The 20220-nt window shown below is 36.8% G+C and overlaps 1 protein-coding gene across 1 annotated transcript; it reads right to left on the reverse strand.

The window, feature by feature from the left end:
* Positions 1-11128: 11128 nt before the first annotated feature.
* Positions 11129-19401, reverse strand: LOC148632073 (scavenger receptor cysteine-rich domain-containing group B protein-like). Its single transcript, XM_088623914.1, has 6 exons — positions 19312-19401; positions 17247-17305; positions 15027-15341; positions 13304-13618; positions 12416-12536; positions 11129-11979 (listed from the first exon to the last, which is right to left on the reverse strand). Exons 2-6 carry the CDS (start codon positions 17302-17304, stop codon positions 11607-11609), a joined length of 1182 nt encoding a protein of 393 aa, XP_088480040.1. The 5' UTR covers position 17305; positions 19312-19401; the 3' UTR covers positions 11129-11606.
* Positions 19402-20220: the final 819 nt, after the last annotated feature.

Consider the following 20220-nt stretch of genomic DNA (forward strand, 5'->3'; position numbering starts at 1 on the left):
ATGGCTGACTCTGTGCTTTGACTCCAAGCTTCTCTCTGTGTCTGTGTGTCTCATGGAGAGCAAGTTGGGGTACATGAAAGACAAATGCCTAGTACAAGAAATTGTATATGGCCAATAAAGTGATCTTTATCACTTGATAAATGAAAATGACAAATTGTGATATGCCACATGATAAAATTCAAACTCACACTGTACTCATTTCATGGTGCATTAAAATTGATAGAATATCACATAGAAAACCAGTAACTCTTAGCATCCTGTACAGTATATCTTTTTAATTCCTTCTATGCAACTGTATCCTCGTCTTTTTAATATTATTTGTTTCTCCTTAACAGTGCTGAAGTTTCATGATGTCAGTGGAATATTGATCTGAATGAATTATCACTAAATTAATTATTTAAAGAGCTGTCTAAGCCAAATCCTGTATATTAACAGATTTTATGTGACTCTAAAAATGCCCCTTTCATATTCATTCCTCCTCATATTGCATGTAAAGGAATGATTCCACGTCAGATGTATTGAACTGCTGACATTCTTCTTTTATCATCTGCAATACATTAAGACAGTAAGTAACCACTGTGTTTGTACTGTATGTGTGTGTTTTAATGCTGCCCTGTGTACCATATAATTTTTATTTATTGATCAGTTTGTTTTAAATTCAGACAAGTGCATCTGTGTATATATTCTTCCATATTATTTAATTTTAAGTGATATATGGGCATCAAGGTGTAATGGTTAGCAGTCCCAGGGATCTGGGTTCAATTCCCAACCAGGGGTGCTAACTGCATGAAGTTTGTGGTTTCTCACATGTTTGCATGGGTTTTGTTTTCTGAATTCTCTGGTTTGTATGCCCAAAGACATACAGTACAGGTAGATTAATTGGCTTCTGAAAAAATTGGCTCTGGTGTGTGTGACTTTGTGTGCCTGTGTATAGACTGTGATGGACTGACTCCATGTCCAGGGTGTATCCATTTTGCACCCATTGCTGGGTTAGTTAGACTCTGCCCCTCCCCCCGATGACCCTGTACAGGACAATGTGGTTTAGAAAATATAGTAATTAAGGTGTAATGCAACCCAACCATAGTATCCCTCTCTGTGAAGTTCTCGACTGTACTTAATGAAACAGCCTGCTCACATCTTAGATTAACATTCGCAGTCAACTGATTACGAGTTGCTTGTCTGTGTTTACCTTCCATTTGTAACCAAAGCACTAACACCATGGTCGAGGAGTATAAGCGTTCATCAACAGTTGCCCTAGCTGTTGATGTCTTTCCTTCAGACATCCATGCCAACATTTCCGTTCCTCGTAGAACATCAGTAAATTGAGCAGTCCTCCTGTCAGATGCACCCTAAAAATCCCCCATGAAATCTCTGCTTCTGTCCATGATAGCCAAAATAATCATTCATTCACTCAAGTGTTTCCTTTATTTTGGCAATTACCTGCAGTATATCAGTAAATTACATTCATGCTTTCCTTTACTATGTGACAGGACCAGAATAGACTCCCTTCTTGTTGGTGCAAGGTTTTATAGTCCCTCTTATCAAACAAAATCTTATTCAGCCTCTGTCTGCACATTGAACTTTATTTCATCAATTTCAGGACTCAATTCTTTCATATCTCATGTAATCAGTAGGGTGGTTAGCAGTCTCTCTGGGGGTGATCTGATGCCCTCTTATATAGACCCAGTATTGGCTAGGGTCAGTGTGGCTCTTGTTTCACCTTATTCTTTCTGGCAAGTTTGCTCAAGTTATTTGGGTAACTTATAGAAAGCAGTTTTCAAGTTGTTAAACAGCTGTTACAGATTCTCAAGAAGATTCATTTTCTTATTCTTAAACTAGTAAAATTCAGCTTTTGCTGAAAGGTGACTTACCTCCCCAGTTTAAATCTTTGGTGGACTGAAAGAAAAGATTTCCCTTTAGTATTTGTTTGTACTATGCTCTGTTCATGTTTATTTCAAACCTGACAAGCTTTCCAGTTTCTGTAGGGATGGTGTTATTTGTTAGATGTGCTGGTTCGTATCTGCACCAAATGTAATACTTGGCATTGTAGTGTACTCTGATGAGACATTTGTAATGTAGGGGTTTTGGCATTTACTGGGACAATTATTAATTGTAGCAGTAAATTACAAAATTAATTATTTTGATGGCCTTAGAATCCAACTATGCGATATAACTTAAACAACGCCCACACACAGGTACTAATACACAAGAATACATTTATTAAGACATAGAATGTGCATATAAACCTAACAAATCTTATCGTGAGGGTTAGCAGAATACAAAAGGTATATATTCAATCAGTTAGGAAGAGTTACATATATCAAGAGGACATATGTTCAGTATATCATTCATTTAGAATGTTTCGTAAATGAACCTGGATTACAACTTCTACACTAGATACTCAAAACAAGTATATAACTCTTAGGAATTAAATTGATATCAACTGGTTGGGATAACAATTTAATTCTCGAGCAGTAATGCAGTGAACTTGAATACTCATCCAATCTCTGGGGATTCAGATCTCTTGCAGGCACAAAGAAACAGTTGCAGGCTTGTTGCTGTCCAGTCCGCGCTCTCTGGCTCTGTGCCAGGCTGTGCTGTGCGGCTTGCGACGGTGCGCTGTTGATGCTCTCTGAAGACCGGCTAGTTAGTATTGGCTGAAACTAGCACAGTTGTGTACAGGAGAAAAGATGACTGTGGGTCCCAGAAAGTCAGGAAGAATACCGGTTCGTTCCTGATGAAGCGCTAGTTCTGAATACTGATTCAGCTTTCCACAGTTCCGACCTGTTCACGAGGCTTGCTGCTGATGCTAACCTTGGGTGGATCTTTTGGCAACCTCCCCTCTCGACTCTTAGAACAAAGGAAAGTTCTGGCACTCGGACACACTGGCCGTTCCGTGGTTGTCCGGGCTGAGTCTCAGGATGGTCAGGAGGTGCTCTGCGAGAATGTCCTGCCCTTGGGAGCCTTCTGCTCCTTGGCCGTCCTCCTGGAATTGTCTCACACCCCTGGAATTCTCCTCAGAATTCCCTTTAGAATAGTCTCCGTGTTGCCTGTTTTTACCTGGAGGAACTTCAGCTCGTTCATTGGCTGAAAGTTTCATGGGCATCAGAGACCCACGTGGGTTACTCAGCCCTACCAGTCCCTGATTGGTTGATCAAGGTGAGATATGAGTCACTTACTCCTGACACTTAGGAATGCAGTCCAGATGTCCATCTGGCACTCCCTAGACAGATAGGCGCCAATGGATGACCATTGATAATGATAGCCAGGCTTAGCTAAGTGCACCCCCATTTGGGAGCTGTCCCTTATCAAAAGAAAACATCTTTAAATCAGCCTGCATGAATAGTTTCTCTGTGGCTGCACCACAGAGATGAAGAAGAGAGATGGGGCCTCATTTGGGAAAGCACAGCAACTCTTAATTCTGTCTTATTAACAAGCATTGCTGCTACACCTCTTTAACCCTTAAGATAATATGGATAAAGGAGACTGAATGAATATTAATGATAATATCATCCTCATGTGCTTGTGCAGAAAGTTTTTCACACATTCTTTTTGCATGCTAGTATTCAACACTCATGACATTCATTATTTATGAGAACAGGCTGTTCAATCTCCTTGTGGCATAAATTACATGTGGATTTCAGACCTGTACAATAGATACTGTGTAAATATGACGGAGCCAGTTTGGGAATAGACCAAGAATTTCCAGCTTCATTCCTAAGGTTCTAAAGTTCCTTTATATATGAGACAATGTAAGACAGTATTTTTTCCTTATCTCTGGCCCAAAGTCTGTCGATGATTTAAAGGCACGACTTGAATCTGATTTTCCGAACAAGGTGACCTAGAGGGTTTGGAGGGCCATATTAGTTAACGCAAAAGTTCCACTGTAGATAATTGGAAACAAAACTAAAATACCTTTAAAGGTGAGGTCAGACAAAAAAAAAAGAGATACATACAAGAGAAAAGCAAATACATCTTAAGAGGTACAAGTACTAAATCAATGTATATTTCTCCTCTCCTTACTCCACTTGTTTGCTCTTCATCCATCACAGCCAATCTCCCTACTTCAGCCTCTTCAGTAAATCAAAACCAGTAGCTTATAAAGGAACAAAGACAAAACACAGGTAACAGGGTGGCTTAAAATGTACTGTACTTTTGGCATTTCTGTAACTACACTTCTTCTCTGTATCTTCACTATAAGTAACCAGGAAGTTGATTACTAGCAGATCCTTTTCCAAAATCCCTTTTCCAAAACTGTCAAATTCACATGGGTTCTTCAGTTAGTTGATTCCTCATTCCCTCGCCCTTCATATGGAGTGTATTTCAGAAGCCAAAGGGCACTGGAAGGCTCCACTTCCTGGATTTTGATTGTTACCAGACTAATTGTTTTCAACCAATCAGTCAGGTGATAAAAGATAATAGGTCATTCCTTGCTTTCTGGGGACTTTAGTTCTGATGTCTTGGCTTCATCTACCATCAATGAAAATACAGAGACAATTTATTTATAAGTTGAAATCTCTCAAACACCCACCATGTTCTGACAACCCTAACATACTGTAAACACCAATCATACCTATCAATTTACTTATTTGAGGTAAAACGCCATTTTGCCTATACACCCTTGTCCCAGGTTTCCATTTTGGAAATCTGGAAAAAGACCAACAAAGCTTTAGAATTTAAAAAAACAACAGCCATACTGCACAATGAGAATGACAACAGACACAAACGTACCTCTGAAACAGCCATCTTTCACAGCTATTCATTTTTGTGTGTGCTGTAAGCTCCACAGAGAGTTAACATGGATTGGAGGATACATGCATCTCATCACACACCTGCAAGTGCCCTGGAAGTATCAGGAGTCACTCTTTTACTGAGATTGGAGTGACTTCTGACTGACTAATCCAAAACTCAACCCCAAGTGTGGCCCTGCTAAATGAGCTACATGACATAACCGAGGATTTACATCTATGTTGATTTTGCAACAATTGTGTATAATAAAAAAAGAAAAATAAATAAAAATTATATTGACGTTTACAGTATTATTAACTACCTTGCACATTATGATAAAGAAGAAAAGAGAAAAAAATTAAACATATAGGATAAACTGTAGGACAATCAGATATAGAACCCAGTAAAATGTGTTTTAGGTCAAGACTTAAAAAAATAATTTGTCGAAGAGTCGGAAGAAGGGCATTCCATAAGAATGGAGCAGTGAAGAAAAAGTAATAGTAGTCTGACATTCTAGGAATAATAAGCAAACTAGCTTCAACTGAACAGAGCCTAAGGGAAGGAATATATACATGAAGGAGTTAAAAAATGTATGATGGAGCCAGTTTATTCAGAGCCTTTTATGTCACTAACAAGACCTTATATTTAATAGAGCTGAAGAAGATCACACCTGAAGAAGGCTCCACAGTCGAAACGTTTTGTTTCTTTTCTTCTCTTTTCAGCAGGGAATAAACCTTTACTTGTTCCACTGCAGCCTATGCATGCTGACACAGTGACCCATTGGAACTACTTATATTTAATATGTGACTTTAGAGGCATCAACTGTAAAGATTTAACACAAAACATACAGATTAAAAAATGCACTGCCAGGGTCTAGTATGCGTTAGAAGTCTAGCTACAGAATTTTTGACATATTGCAACTTATTGAGAAGGGTGTTAGGGACCCACAGAGTAAAGAGTTGCAGAATTCAACCCTTGATGTTATAAATGCATGAATCAAGCACCACTCAGCATCAGACATTGACAGAAATTGCCTAATGTGGGCAATATTTCTAAGATGAAAAAAGAGGTCTTACTAATATCAAGTATGACTCCCACGTTCTGGACTATGTCTGACACCTGAATTGGAGAACCATCCACCATTAATGTGAAGCTCTCCAGCTTATGTAACTGACATATTAGTTCCCTTATCTCTGGAATGGGACTTTGAAAATAAAAGCAAATGTTCAATAAAGATATGAAAAATCTGGTTATTAACTTGATTTACTGACAACTATGGTCTGAATATTGAGGGTAATTGGGGTAAAAATAAGTTGAGTTTTCAGTTGAGAGCAGAGGTATGATTTGATAAAATGCAACTATGTGACAGATGTCAGTCCAATGTGGGAAGAGACTGAAAATTCTGAGGGACTGTAAAGAGAGACTGTATCATGAACTGTTAAAATTATTTTTTGTTTCCTTTAATTTTCTAAAATTGGGGAAAAGAATTAGCTATCCAGCATAGACCATGTTAAGCTAATGCTCAATAAAACTTGTTTTAGTTTTATTTAATTTTAAACCTCCCATCATCCAGAGTATACTGTATACTGTATAAGGCATCTTCAGTCTTATTTGTATACTCCATGACTGATCACTTAGCACTGTTATTCAGATTTCATTAATATCGATTTTTTAGTTCTAACTTCCCTACATACCAGAACATGGCAGGTTGCTTTTTGCTAGCCAAAAGCAGATGTGCACAAACACGGACACACAAAAAGATACTGTAAATACCATCGGTAATCCTGAGCACCAGAAACAATAGGAATCTTCTCTAGGCCATCTGTCAGTCATTACAGAAAAATATTAATGACACTAGTTCCCAGAGAAAGCAAAATTGCACTATGTTAAAAAATATCTTATTCAATGTTGTTATTGTTTTTGTTAGTTGTCAAGAATACCACAGTAAATGAGCAAATGTATTCTTTGATACCGTTTTGTTCCTGTGGAGAACATGAATGTGTAGTAGGGAAAACTATTGTACAATACACCTAGCTACAAAATACACCTACAGTGTTGTAGCGGCAATGCTTGTTAATAAGACAGAATTAAGCATTCTGTGCTTTCCTAAGAGGCCCTATGTCTCTCTTCATCTCTGTGGTGCAGCCACAGAGAAGGTATTCATGCAGGCTGATTTAAGGTGTTTTCTTTTGATAAGGAACAACTCCCAATTGTGGATGCACTTAACTAAGCCTGGCTATCGTGATCAATGGTCATCCCTGGCACCTATCGGTCTAGGGAGTGCCGGAAGGACATCTGGACTGCATTCCTAAGTGTCAGGAGTAAGTGACTCATCTCTCACCTTAGTCAACCAATCCGGGACTGGAAGGGCATGGTAACACCACGTGCGTCTCCAATGCCCACCAAACTCTCAACCAATCAGCACACATCTGTGTCTTGGTCAAAAAGGTAGCACACGCTCAGTTTGGGGCTCTCCTTGGCCATTCTTGCGCACCCTCAGAGACAATACTGTGACAAGCAGTGTTGTCTGCACTGTGACTAGGACTTTGTTCTAAGCACGAGGCTGAGGATCCCATACGTACTCAGAATTCTGCAACAACCAACGTGAATGCTCCACTTGATCAATCACAGCCTACAGTTGGACCCTCGTCGACAACCTGAATTGCTTATTCAGAAGCAGCGCTGGACTGGGAACGAACCAGTTTTCTTCCCGTGCAAAACAGTGACTTGTGAGGACCTGGGGTCACACTCTGTGCATAGAGACATTCTACTAGTCAGGACTACTAGGAGACCCTTGGGAGCAACAGCTGCACTGCACTTAGATTCCTCCCCCCATCCTGCTCCAAGCTGCACCTCAACTGGTTGGCCCGTAGCCAGAGGACGCCAAGATGACGTCTATTGGACGACCGCTGGGACAGAGTTTGCAACAGAGTCTGTCAGCTGGTTTGGTGTTCGTGACGGGAAATCCAAATCCATACACAATGGATAAGTAAACCCCATGTTCTACATTGCATCTCAAGAATTTAATTGTTACCTCAACACAAGTTGTTATCAATTTAATTCAGTTTAATTTAATATCAATTTAATTTAGTGTAACAGTGGGTAATGACTCTGATTAGCGATTTGGTATAGCTGAACGGTATATTGAAGTATAGTCTCTTGTTACGTATCTCTTTGTGTTTGCATCTCTTCGAGATTATATACCTTGTATTTCGATAACCCTCACAGTAAGGTCTGCCGCCTGTATCCAGGCAGACTGATATATGTTTGGTGCACAATTTATGTTTAATAAATGTATCTCATGCATTGAACCTGTGTGTGTGTGCATTGTTAGTTGTTCTGACGATTGATTGTCTAAAAACCATAATGAACCACCTCGTGATTACTGCTACAATTAATAATTGTCTCAGTAAAATCACAAAACCCCTACAGTGTATTGCTTTAACCTATGAATATTCTTCATTCTGAATATATCATAGTATTTTTTAGCTCAAAATACTGTAGAAATCAAAGAGTAAAATGGACATGATGACCTCCTCTATTTCATAATCTTTCTGATGTTCATCAAAATTTAAAAACCACCATAAAGCAGAGAAAGTGTATGTGAGAAAGTGAGAAAGTTATGTGTGTAGGGCACAACAAAAAAAGTGAGCTGAACTCAGTGGAAACAACTGCATGAATCTTTCTCCCTCCTTCTGATTGTAGAGAAACATGATGACCCAGACAATGGCCACTCTGCTGCTTTTCATTGTGGTTGTGATTGCAGTGCCTCTGTTGGGACGCTGTCCACCTTCTGATGATGAGACCCCCTATCAGAAGTTCCTAAGACAGCATTACCATAGAGGAGGCATGAGTGTCAAAGTACTGAGTGTCTCAGTACCTGTCTGAACTGTTATCACTCTACTCCCCACCTTGCAACCTTCGCTCTTCTAATTCTGGTCTCCTAACTGTCCCCCAAGCCCATCTACTTTCTATGGGTGACAGGGCCTTCTCCTGTTATGCCCCCAAGCTCTGGAACTCTCTGCCCAAGGATATCAGAGAGTCATCTTCTCTAAACTCCTTCAATTCCAGACTCAAAACCTTCTTCTTTAGAAGAGCCTTTACTTAACTGGTTCCATTCTTTACCCCTCTGCTCCTACTGTACTTAGTACCACCATCCACAGTCTCCTCTGTGTATTGTAATTGTGTTTTATCTTGTGTATTCTTCTTCAGTTTCCATAAAGTTTGCAAAATAAAGGAGGTTGTGTGGTCAGACAGCAGATCTTCAGAATAACCACAACCCAGGGGAATATTGTAAAAAAGCCTCTGCGATGGTTGTGGAAGAAATACTGAGGAGCAGAGTGGCTTTCAAGGAGTATGTGACATGATAAGGACTAGTAGCACATTCTCCTTTCTAAGGAGGCAATCAGATCCATCCCAACTTGCTCAAAAGGAACCTCTATGAAATGCACGGATGACACAATAACAATAATTATACCTAAACTAAAGGATCACCTAAAGAGAAATTAGATAATAAAGAATAGTGAAAATGGAAAACAACAGACACACAGAGCATACAGGTATATTTAGACATTCAGAAGGCAATTTTGACAACGTTCTCCCTAATTTCTTAAATTAAGGTGGTAGGCAGTCATATAGTAAACTTATCATCAAGCATTTTATGGATAATTAAAAAAGGACTGCAGAATTACTGCCTGTCACTCCTCTCAATAAAAACTGTAAAGGAAGAAGTATCTGGAAGCCTTCAGAGCATCCTTACAAGACAACAGATGTTCTTCAGAATTCTGTGAACTGTATTAAAATTATAAACTCACTACAGCTATTGCCTCTCTGTCATCACAATTTAGCAGAAATAAATGGATTTGCAATCAGTTATTTTTATAAGGATTCTCTTCACTCATTCTGGGATTTACCTTCTCTATGAGCTCCTTGACTATTCATTCCATATAAATCTGTCTTAATTTTGCAACAAGTGTGTATAGAGACCACTGAGGGTCAAAGTTGTCAACAAACCTAATGTATAATCTGCTCAGTTTTGAGGGTGAGTAAAAAAGATTGGCTTGGCTTTGGAAATGTCTGTTTATTTTCTCATCTCTTAGAGGTAACATACAAACATTTGTCAGCTTTGGAGTTTTCCAGATGAAGGAATTCTGGTACAATATAAATTATTTTCCTGGGTTTGTGTAGGGGCCTGCCACTAATGGAAAGTTTTCAATATGGTTCAATGTTTTTAGTATTTTAGTTTTTAGTATTATTTCTGATTTATGTTCAGATAAAATCAGCATTTGTTCAGAAAAATAAAGTCTGACATTTTCTGAAGCAATAAAGCAAAATTGAATGATACTTTTGGTTGATTTAGGCATAGTGATATTCTGAAAAGTGAACATATATATATATACAGTATATAAGGTATAATGGGCAGCAGTGGTTAGCATTGCTATCATGCAGTGCTGAGGCACTGTGTTCAATTCCTGGTGTACTACAGTATATACATGGTTTGTATGTTCTCCCTGTGTTACTGTTGGATTCCTCCAAGCGCGCTGGTTTCCTCCCTAAGTCCAAAGACAGACTGGTAGTATGTCTGGTGGTTAATTGGCTTCTGGGAAAACTGGCCCTGGTGTGAGTGTGTGTGTCTGTGTGCACTGAGACAGACTGCTGTCCCATTCACCCTGTCTTACACCCATCACCTGCTGGGGGACGCTCGAGCTTCCCCCTGATTCTGTGTTACTATGCCACCCCATTTCCACATTATAGAGAGAAAAGTATAAAACCATGAATTTCCATTCCATAACTATTTGTTCTAATACAGAGTTGAAGTGAGCTGGATTCTAACCTGCCAGTCAATGGGCACAAGGCAGGATACACGTTGAATGGAACAAAATTCTGTAACTGTACATACAGTGTACTGTAGGTCTCTAATTCTGGAAATTAAATGCACCTAATGTATTTGTGAGGCATAAAGTTAAATAAAATGAGCACAAAAGAGAACCACCTTTGAATCTTGAAAGGCCATGATTGTGTACTGCCTATATTAACATACTGTATGAATGTAAAACCTGGACCAGGGCCATACAGACAAAACTGATACAGAAAAAATGACATAGATAGAGTTAAAAAATGTTAAACACTCCCTGTAGCATGAAGAGAAAGATAAGAAGCCATAAACAGGTATAATCAAGAATATCTTATGTTACAGTGAGAAAATGTTGAAAGTGTTTCCAATGTATCATCTATCATTACAAACAGCAATAAGAATTCAGAGCCACCTGTAAACAACACTGGAGTACTTTTACAATTTTATCAACGAAATGGCACAACAAAGAGATTTAATCTAAAGAAAATATTGCAAATGCATGATAACAGTATAATAGTATAATAATAACTAATCATAGCAAATATATTCATCATAGAAATGTTTTTTATTTGTTTAGCGACATGATTGGTAAAAAAAATATTCAGAAATGGAAAAAGAAACAAGATAAAGAGAACTTACATTCTTAAGAATATTTAAATGATATGAATGCCACTGAATCTGTGTCAGAGCATTGTGCAATATAAGCAATAACATAAACAGAAGCTGAACTTAAAGCAAAGTTAAATCAGAAAGTTTACTTCAAACCTTCAGAACTAAAAAGCCTATTTTTCCCAGATAAAAGCAATATTGTAATCAGTATAGAGGAACCAATGTTGTTAAAGCAAGAAAACTAAACAGTAATTTCATTAACTGCTGAAGAATAAATGTTTGAACAGAACTTGACTGTAGCGTATTATACAGCAATGCTCAAGTCTGTGAGATCTGTCCGGGATTAATATATAGATGATAAGCCTCATTAGGTCTACACCAATCATGAAAGATTATGAATCTCCTAGATTGTGTTCTAATTTGTTTCATTTTCTGATTTTAGTTTAGAGGAAAGATTGTCATTTTTCTCTCTGTTGATTGGAGCTGTATAAGCTACCCTATCCCACTGGACACCAAAGGAAGTAATTCCATTAAAGCCATAAGTTCCAGTGATGTACCGGAGCTCAGCTCCATGATAAACAGGGTAGAAGTTGAAAAGCGAGCCAGTGGCGGAGCCCACAATGAAGGTACGCCCCATGTTAGTATTGAATACTAACTGGTGGATGTAGGAGCTGTATCGTCCATAAACCTGGATAACAGCCTCATCCATGTACAGTTGGAACCCCTGGACCAGTCCATATGACATGCCATAAACTGGACTCCAGCGTTTTCCATATTTTATTTGGATTCTGAAAAAAAAAAGAAAACATATCTCACAGAGATGAAGGATGAAGTTTTTGGGGTACAATTAATTTTGCAAATATAATTTTGTAGAAGAAATACAATTATATTAAAATAAAATCTAAAAATATATATGTTGTAATAATCTGCACACATGCTGCTGTCAATGAAAGGAATAAATGGTTATAGCCATTTTAATTTATATATATATAAGTGTTTAATTTCTGAATTTCAGGTCCGCTATAAGACCTATAATCCTAGGGATGTTAAATCCAGCCACTAGAGATCTGACTCAAGCACTCCAGATCCCTCTGCTGTGTTACCTGACACAAAACCAGGAAAAGCATCAAAACTGTTATGATCAAAACTGTCCCCTTGCAATGAGAAGGAGAAACAATCCTGAGAATCCAAGGGAGTGACACCACTCACTTTACCCTGACTTACCCAGTTATGCAAGTGCTGTTGCTCCAAACCTTCAGGAAGGTGATGTGTCCATGTTCATGAGGCCCAGAGGATGTATATGCAGTATGTCCATCGGTACCTACCTCAATGTTGCGGGACTGAACTGGAAAAAGAATATAAAAGGTTTAGAACAATGTAAAAGATTCATATCATGTGTATAGAAATACATTAGGAATGGAAAATCTGACTCACAGTAGCAGTGTAGCAATGTCTAATCTACTGGATTCAATTTGTATGCCAAACAATATATTCTTCTAGCTAACCGGTAACCCTATAAACAAGGCACTTTTATTTTTTAATTCATGTCTCACATAGAGTTATTATATATTTGTATCATGTAGCCATCTATTTCAGATCTCTATAACAGGAAACAATTTTTCAGTAGCATGTCCATGTCCATGTCCATTGCCTTGTCCTTATGCCTATATAATCCTTTTACACAGTTTTAACCCTGTTTGTTTTTTTTAGTGTCATCAGAACCCTGCATCTTGTATATTGTAAGTGTTGTGTTAATGTGAAAGTAAAATGTTTTTGGTAAAGTTAAAGACAAAATGTGACTTTTATTGTGTTGTTTTTATTGTGACTTTTATTGTGTAGGGCACACGAGTGGTAAACAGACCAGTTTTAGGTACTTTTAGGTACTTTCACTAGATTTTAATGCTTGTCTTTGGTCAGTAATAGCTTTTCCTGTTTTCCTCTTTATAATTCTGAGACTTAAGTCAATTAGTTGTTTATCTCCTTCTAAGATAACCTGAGAATTTCACAATCTCTGATACTAGATAGTATATCTTCAGATACTGAGACAATACCTCAAGCTACCATAGGTCAGTTTTTGGTGATGAAACAATTTCTAAGTAATGGGATTTGTACCTGAACAGATGACACCTGCATCTTCGCTATGGTTGCAATTGTGGACTCCAAATCCCTTAGACTGACATGTAATGAGAGATGGCTCATCTCCAGTACATGTTGTATCATCCATCCAAATTGGACCAGTGCCTGGTCCGAAATATGCAGAGCCTGGTGTAAAGAGAGGAGCCCCACAGCCCACTTCCCTGCAGACCACCTGAGCGTCAGCTGTAATCCAGCCATCATCACACACTGTGCCCCACCGGTAGCTGTGCAGGACCTCCACTCTCCCAGAGCAGGCGTCCATCCCATTCACCAGTCTGACACGCCCAGTTCCTGTTGTTCAGTGAAAGAGAAAAACTGCTTATCATGGTCTAATCAACTGTTTCTTAAAAAAGGTCAAACTGGATCCTACATTCTATAATAAAACATTAGCAGTTAATTTCTGGAAATGGATTTTGCATAAGTAGATCCTGTGCTGTATCGTCAATTATAAGGCATATCATATCTTCTGAATCTAGTTACCACCTACCAAGATTGTCCTTAGAAATCTCTGAGGAATGACTTTCATCCTCCTTCTAATTCATTAATATAATAAATGAATTACCATGTGCCTATGGACTGAAATTCATTCTTCAGTATTTGGTTGAACCTCAGCCTGAAGATATACAGTACAGTGTATTAGTTATAGTGTATAGTTATAGTGTTTATAGTAATAGTGTTTCCTACTCTGTTCAATTAGTATTCAGTTTTTAGTTAGTTAATAAAGCTCAGTATACTGTATATTGCTAAATTGGAGGAGCTGTGTGAATGATGCCCAAATACAGTATGTAAACAGCGAGCTAAGAAGGGTTTTTGAGATGTCCAGCTTAATATAGCAGAGATGTATTCAACAATTCTCTCACTTTATCTCTGAAACTGAAGGATCAACAGTGTAACAAGTGAACTTTTTCAAAGCTCCTGAAATTAAGGCCTAAATTTTGAACATGTAAATTGGGCAGATATTTTAAACACTGAAGAGAGTGACACTAAACATATTTGATTTAGTGAATCAATCATCTAAATCAGATAAATGACTCTCCTTACTTAGCAGCAATTTAAGAGAACTATTATCTGAAGGTCTTTTGCTGTGTAGAAACAATTATTTTATCCCTGAACAGCTTCCCTCGGTGGCATTAAGGTAGCATTGTGCAGTAGAGTGAATTAGGGACTCTAAGTCTTTGTAAATAATGAATATATAATGTTGTATCTTGTTTAATCTTGTGTTTAGTTTAGAATTCTGGTAGATAAACTTTGCCCTTTAAATTTGTCTCAGTTTACAGTTTCCTAGTTTGAACACACCTCTAATAATATGGGCTTGCCTTCTTTGGCTCAAGTGTAATGTTCTCCATCTGTATATGTCAGGCTACAGATCACACTTTTTCCATAAATACAGTATGTGTTTGCCATGTGATGCAGTATTGTCCAATTAAAGCAGTGGTCCCCACTTGCACTCTGTGAATCCAGGATAAGTACAGGGTTGCTGCAGATCTTACCAGGAATAAACAGCTCTTTCTTGGCTCTTGCCACTTAAATTCTGAATTTTACAGCATTGCAAAATTACAGAACCAGATTTGGTGTTAAATGGAATTGACTGCATTACAAAATAAACCTTCAATCTCTGCCCAATTGACTGTAGCAACTAAACATTTCTCCTGCTATTTAAGCTAAGATTGAGTGAGTAGCTTAAGGGAAATGTTTCTACCTGCACAAATAACTCCTGCATCCTCATGATGGCCACAGTTATTAACTCCATGTTCTTTTGATGGACACTGTAGTAGGGACATCTCATCTCCAGTACAGGCTACATCATCTAGCCAGATTGTACCATTGCCTTGGCCAAAGAATGCAGACCCAGGGGCTGATATGGCAGTTCCACAGTCCAGTTCATTGCAGACAACTTCAGCATCAATAACAGTCCAGGCGTCATCACACACAGTTCCCCACTGGTTGTTGTAAAAGACTTCAACCCTTCCCATACAGTGATCAGTTCCATCCACCAGTCTGACGTTCTCACTCCCTGCAATCCAAGACAAATTAAATGTATTATTATGGAAAACATAATCATAGCCAACAAGGGTACAGCGCAATCAAAGTGGTCTGTCGTTTTGGAAAACTTGAGTTTTCCTGCTCGGTCATTATGGAATATTAATGCATCTACCCATATCAAAGTCTCATACTTGACCTAGTTATAACAGAGACCCCTATTTCAGAACCTGATCTTTTTCAACTTGAATTATCTTATATTAAAGCCATCTTCTTTAATTTAAGTGCTCACTCTAATCTGACTTGTGTTAAATGGTTTATGATATTTCCCAACCTCAAGCCTCTTTCTATTTCACAATTTGAGGAGTCCATCAGTCTTGTCATTTAGTTTGTTCTTAATGACATGATGAATGTTGAGAAGGTTCTGTCTACCTCAATCTTCTTTTTTAAACCTCAGTCCTGGTTTTTAAGATCGGGTCAATCTAATCTGCTGCAGGTCCCTAAAAGCAGACTACATACTACATGTATGTATGACTACATGGAGCATCATGACAAGAGATGCAAATAGGCTCCATAAACTTATCAAGAAGGCTGGCTCTTATTGGGGCTGAGCCTTGACCCCCTGGAGGTGGTGGTTGAGAGAAGAATGCTGACCAAGCTCACAGCCATCATGAACAACGCCTCTCATCTGCTTCGTGGGACTGTCATTGGGCAACTGAGCACTTTTAGAAACAGACTGCTCCAGTTACGGTGTTCAAGAGAACGTTTCCGCAGGTCTTTCCTCCCAGCTGCTGTCAGGGTGTATAACGCTGCCCTAGGCTAGGACTGTCAGCCCTTCATTTGCTCCTCTATGGACAGCATGTTGCTCCATTGTATTTTTTGGACAATCAATCTGTATAAACCTATGCACATTTTGCACATATTTTATTGTTTTTACAGTGACTATGATCATATTTTGCACACACCTATGTATTTATTTTTATTTATTTATTGTATATTTATTTTCTATCTATTCTGATGTCTGTTTTTGCTTGTCTTGTGCTGGACTGCTGTGACACATCGATTTCCTTTTGGGATCAATAAAGTCTTATCTATCTATCTATACTATGGGTGACCATGTTTCTCCATCTCTGCTCCTCACATGTGATCATCTCAAGCAGTTTCAGTTGAGACCTTTAAAAGAGAACTTAAATCTCATCTCAATCAGCAAGCCTAGAACTTCCAGTACTATAAATGAATTCCCTGTTTTTTTTCTTCTTAATTTTTAAATTCCTTAATTTCTCTTTTAGTTTTTTCTTCTATGCAAAGCATATTGAGATTCACTGTAAAGAAATGTGCTCTATAAATTAAATTTGTTATTATTGATACTGTACAGTATGATATAATTGGTATATCGATTATCATTCAGTCAACCCAGGAGACAAGAAAGACATAGAGTGTTTAGTGAGATGTAGACATAAAGCAATGCTATAATGCTGTACACAGCATACAGAACATACCCACCAGTCCGGGAGAGGCAAAACACATATAACCACAACAGAAAATAAGGCTGTAACAAGCACCCTTAGCTAAACCCAATGCCATAGAAGCTGAAAGACAGTAGTGCTGACCATCACACCACTATGAGAATCTGGAACAAGCTACAAAAGCATATTGCTCACACTGGCTTTGGGAGCTGTCATGAATTTCCCATGCTGTTTTGTACTGGCTTTAGATCATAATTATCTGTTTTTTACAATGTAATCTCCAAAATTGATCACAACAATCCCAAACAGCTATCCCAAAAAGCTGTACTTTCCTTGATTTAAATTATTTTCAAATGCAGCTGATGGTAAGCTGACATTTTTTGTGAATGAATAATTCATTTTCAGAGGCAGGCTGCATGAACAGTATAGCATCAATGAGACTCTTTAATAGCTCATGTTTCACAGATACTTACCTTTATTTTCTGAGGCAACACTACCAAACAAAACACTAAAAACCAAAAAGGCAAGCATGCTGAAAAAGAGAAAATCACATTGTTACTGAGCTCTGCATTCCTGAATAACAACATTTGTATCTAACTAAGGATCTATATACAGTATATATATTTTTTTATATACTATATACAATATACTGTATACTGTACATTATATAATGAATCTAAAATGTGTTAATTTTATACAGTACTATATATATATATCCACTAACATTACCCCCATTTTGTGATTTAAGAAATTTATCAAATGTAGAAAGTTTTATTGCATAAAATTATTTGTATTAAACAGTATCAGAAAAGGCAGAATAATTTCAGTTTCTAGAAACAAATAAAATTCAGAAATCCCCAGGGCCTCATGGAATCTTATTAATTGTATACAAGGAAAAAAGAGATGCTATTCAGACATCAAGGATGAGAAAACGTAACCAAGTAGTTATAGAACAATTAGTCTGACTTCTATTAATGTAAGGTTATTGAAACAATCATTATATCTAAGATAGATGATTACCTATATGGAATTAATACCTGAGGGAATAGTAACATGGATTTAGAAAAGGTATTTCTTTCCTGACCAATTTGATCATTGTTTTAACAAACATTAGCAGCACATGGAGCATACATAAAGTGTTTTTAGATTTTCACAAGGCTTTTGAAATACTGTCTGATAGAATATTAGTTTACAGATTACAGGTGGTACACATTTAGGGGTTGTGGGATGTGAATTTGTTAATAAATACAAATTATTTAATGACATTTAATCACAATTTTTAATGCTGACAAATGCACAGTTTTGCAAAAATATAAATATAAATTTGGAAAAGCTGAGTATGAGCCGTCTACATCTGAAATGATTTATTTTGATGCATTCTATAATTATCATTTTCTACACAATGTGTGGAATCAATAATGAAGGAAAACTGGGATAATGTTTACAATTTCGATTTCCTTGCTACCAAAATATACAGGCAGTCCCTGATATACAGTACACTGGGGTAAGGTATCAGAAAGTCGTGAAGTACAGCGACATACTGTACAATTTTCAAATAAAATAAAAAAATAATACATAAAAAAGGGTTGTTTCCATTTTAATCTTTGGTCAACTGTGTCAATTTCCTTTTGTTTTTTACCTTTTTGTGAGTCCAAGCACTTTAAGGTATTTGAAAAACACTTTAATAAAATTGTATTGTTGTTTTTCTTTCCAATGTCTGAAAAGAAGCTAAAATATTTAAGCAATACCCAAAATACATACATTTTAATTTAAATAAAGAACTCCAGAAAGCAGACTTAGACACTAGAACTAAGAAAAAAATATCTTGTATGAAATAGAAATATAATGTATTAAATAGAAATTATAATTATACAAAACATAATTAAATATATTCATTTATATCTTAAACCACAATGTGAAGAAATACAGAATGCAGAAATTTAATCTAAAATATTTTCCAAACCTACAGCAATACATGACTGGGATTAATGCTCATATCTTTGTGTAACAAACACTACATAAATGCATTGCTAATAAAAAATAAAAAATATATTTTTATCTTTAAAAATTTCAGATGAAAATGTCTCAATATACCAGTAAGCACGCCAAATATAGACAGCTTTTTTGTTTAAATCGTGTAACATATACTATATTGTGTTGTTATACAGTAATGTATTATTAGGAAGTATTATTTTTAACATACAGTAAATGTGCAATTGAAAGGAATTCAAGTATCTCGAATGCACAAGGTAATTAATTATATAGTTATAATTATGTTATAGGAGATTATATAGAAGAAACACAGGCATGTGTTTTTTTCCCAAAGTACATTATAAATACCCAATTAGTCATGCATAAAATCATCTGACAATCTAATGGTCAAGTGAATATACACTTTGTGAATATGAGTACCTTATGAATATTTTTATAAAATCACTATAAGGTTTCTCTATTAATTAAAGTAGCATTGGAATGTTCTCCAGTTTTACATATTATCTTTGAAAGTATGTTGTTTCTATAGGAGTATACAGTACTTACTTGAGAGCTGTTCAGTGAAGGATCCAGCATGTGCAAACTGATTTCTCTTGGTCTTGCCATATTTATCTGTGTAGAGTGAGCAAATAAGCCAATCACTGTGGTGCACTGGACAGAATCATGCCAAACAGTTATCAAATCTGATAAGTACATAAAAAATAAAAGAACTTTATATGCATTTCTCTGAAACCAGTTTTTCCTGATGGCATGAATAGGTACTAAGTTCAGTTATACTATATACACAGTATAATCAAGAGATTAAAGCTGTGTGAGCACAGTATACAAGGAAGAAGTAAAACAGAGTGAAATAAAAGCCTAATGTCCCCAGTGTTCTGTATTTATTTTTCTTTTCATTAAGAAATTAACCTCTAGCTCTCCCTGTATCACAAATATGAGGCCAAGTGAAAATGTGTTTCCATTTATTTAAACACTGTGCAGCTATTTTCAATTAGTTTGTTAAATATGTACAACTATTTCCATGTCTATTTAAATTCAAACTTCAAAATATTTCAAATGCATTCTAAAAGCTGTTTCAAAAGTTGTAATAACATCCATATACCCCAGAAGATACAAATTCCTATTAAAACCTTTTTTCATTTTTTCCATTTCCATTTTTCTTCATTTTAACTTGTTAGGGGTGTATTTGTTTTGAGCCCTAAACATCATTTAATACAATAATTATCTTTATTCTATTTGTTTTCTATCTACTCCCAGTTCACTACTTGCAACACTTGTATAGAGCCATATACTGTACATGGAATGATTATTTCCATTCAAGCTTAAGTTTAAAGAGATGGTGTTCAGAGCCTATAGAAAGTCTACACACCATTTCCAAACTATCACACTTGATATATAAGTACCTTATCCAACACATTGTTCTAGGTTTTCATTTCTAATTACTTACTTACAGTA

Source organism: Lepisosteus platostomus, unplaced genomic scaffold (genome assembly GCF_059453375.1).
Source record: "Lepisosteus platostomus isolate fLepPlt1 unplaced genomic scaffold, fLepPlt1.hap1 Scaffold_70_H1, whole genome shotgun sequence".
Classification (NCBI taxonomy): domain Eukaryota; kingdom Metazoa; phylum Chordata; class Actinopteri; order Semionotiformes; family Lepisosteidae; genus Lepisosteus; species Lepisosteus platostomus.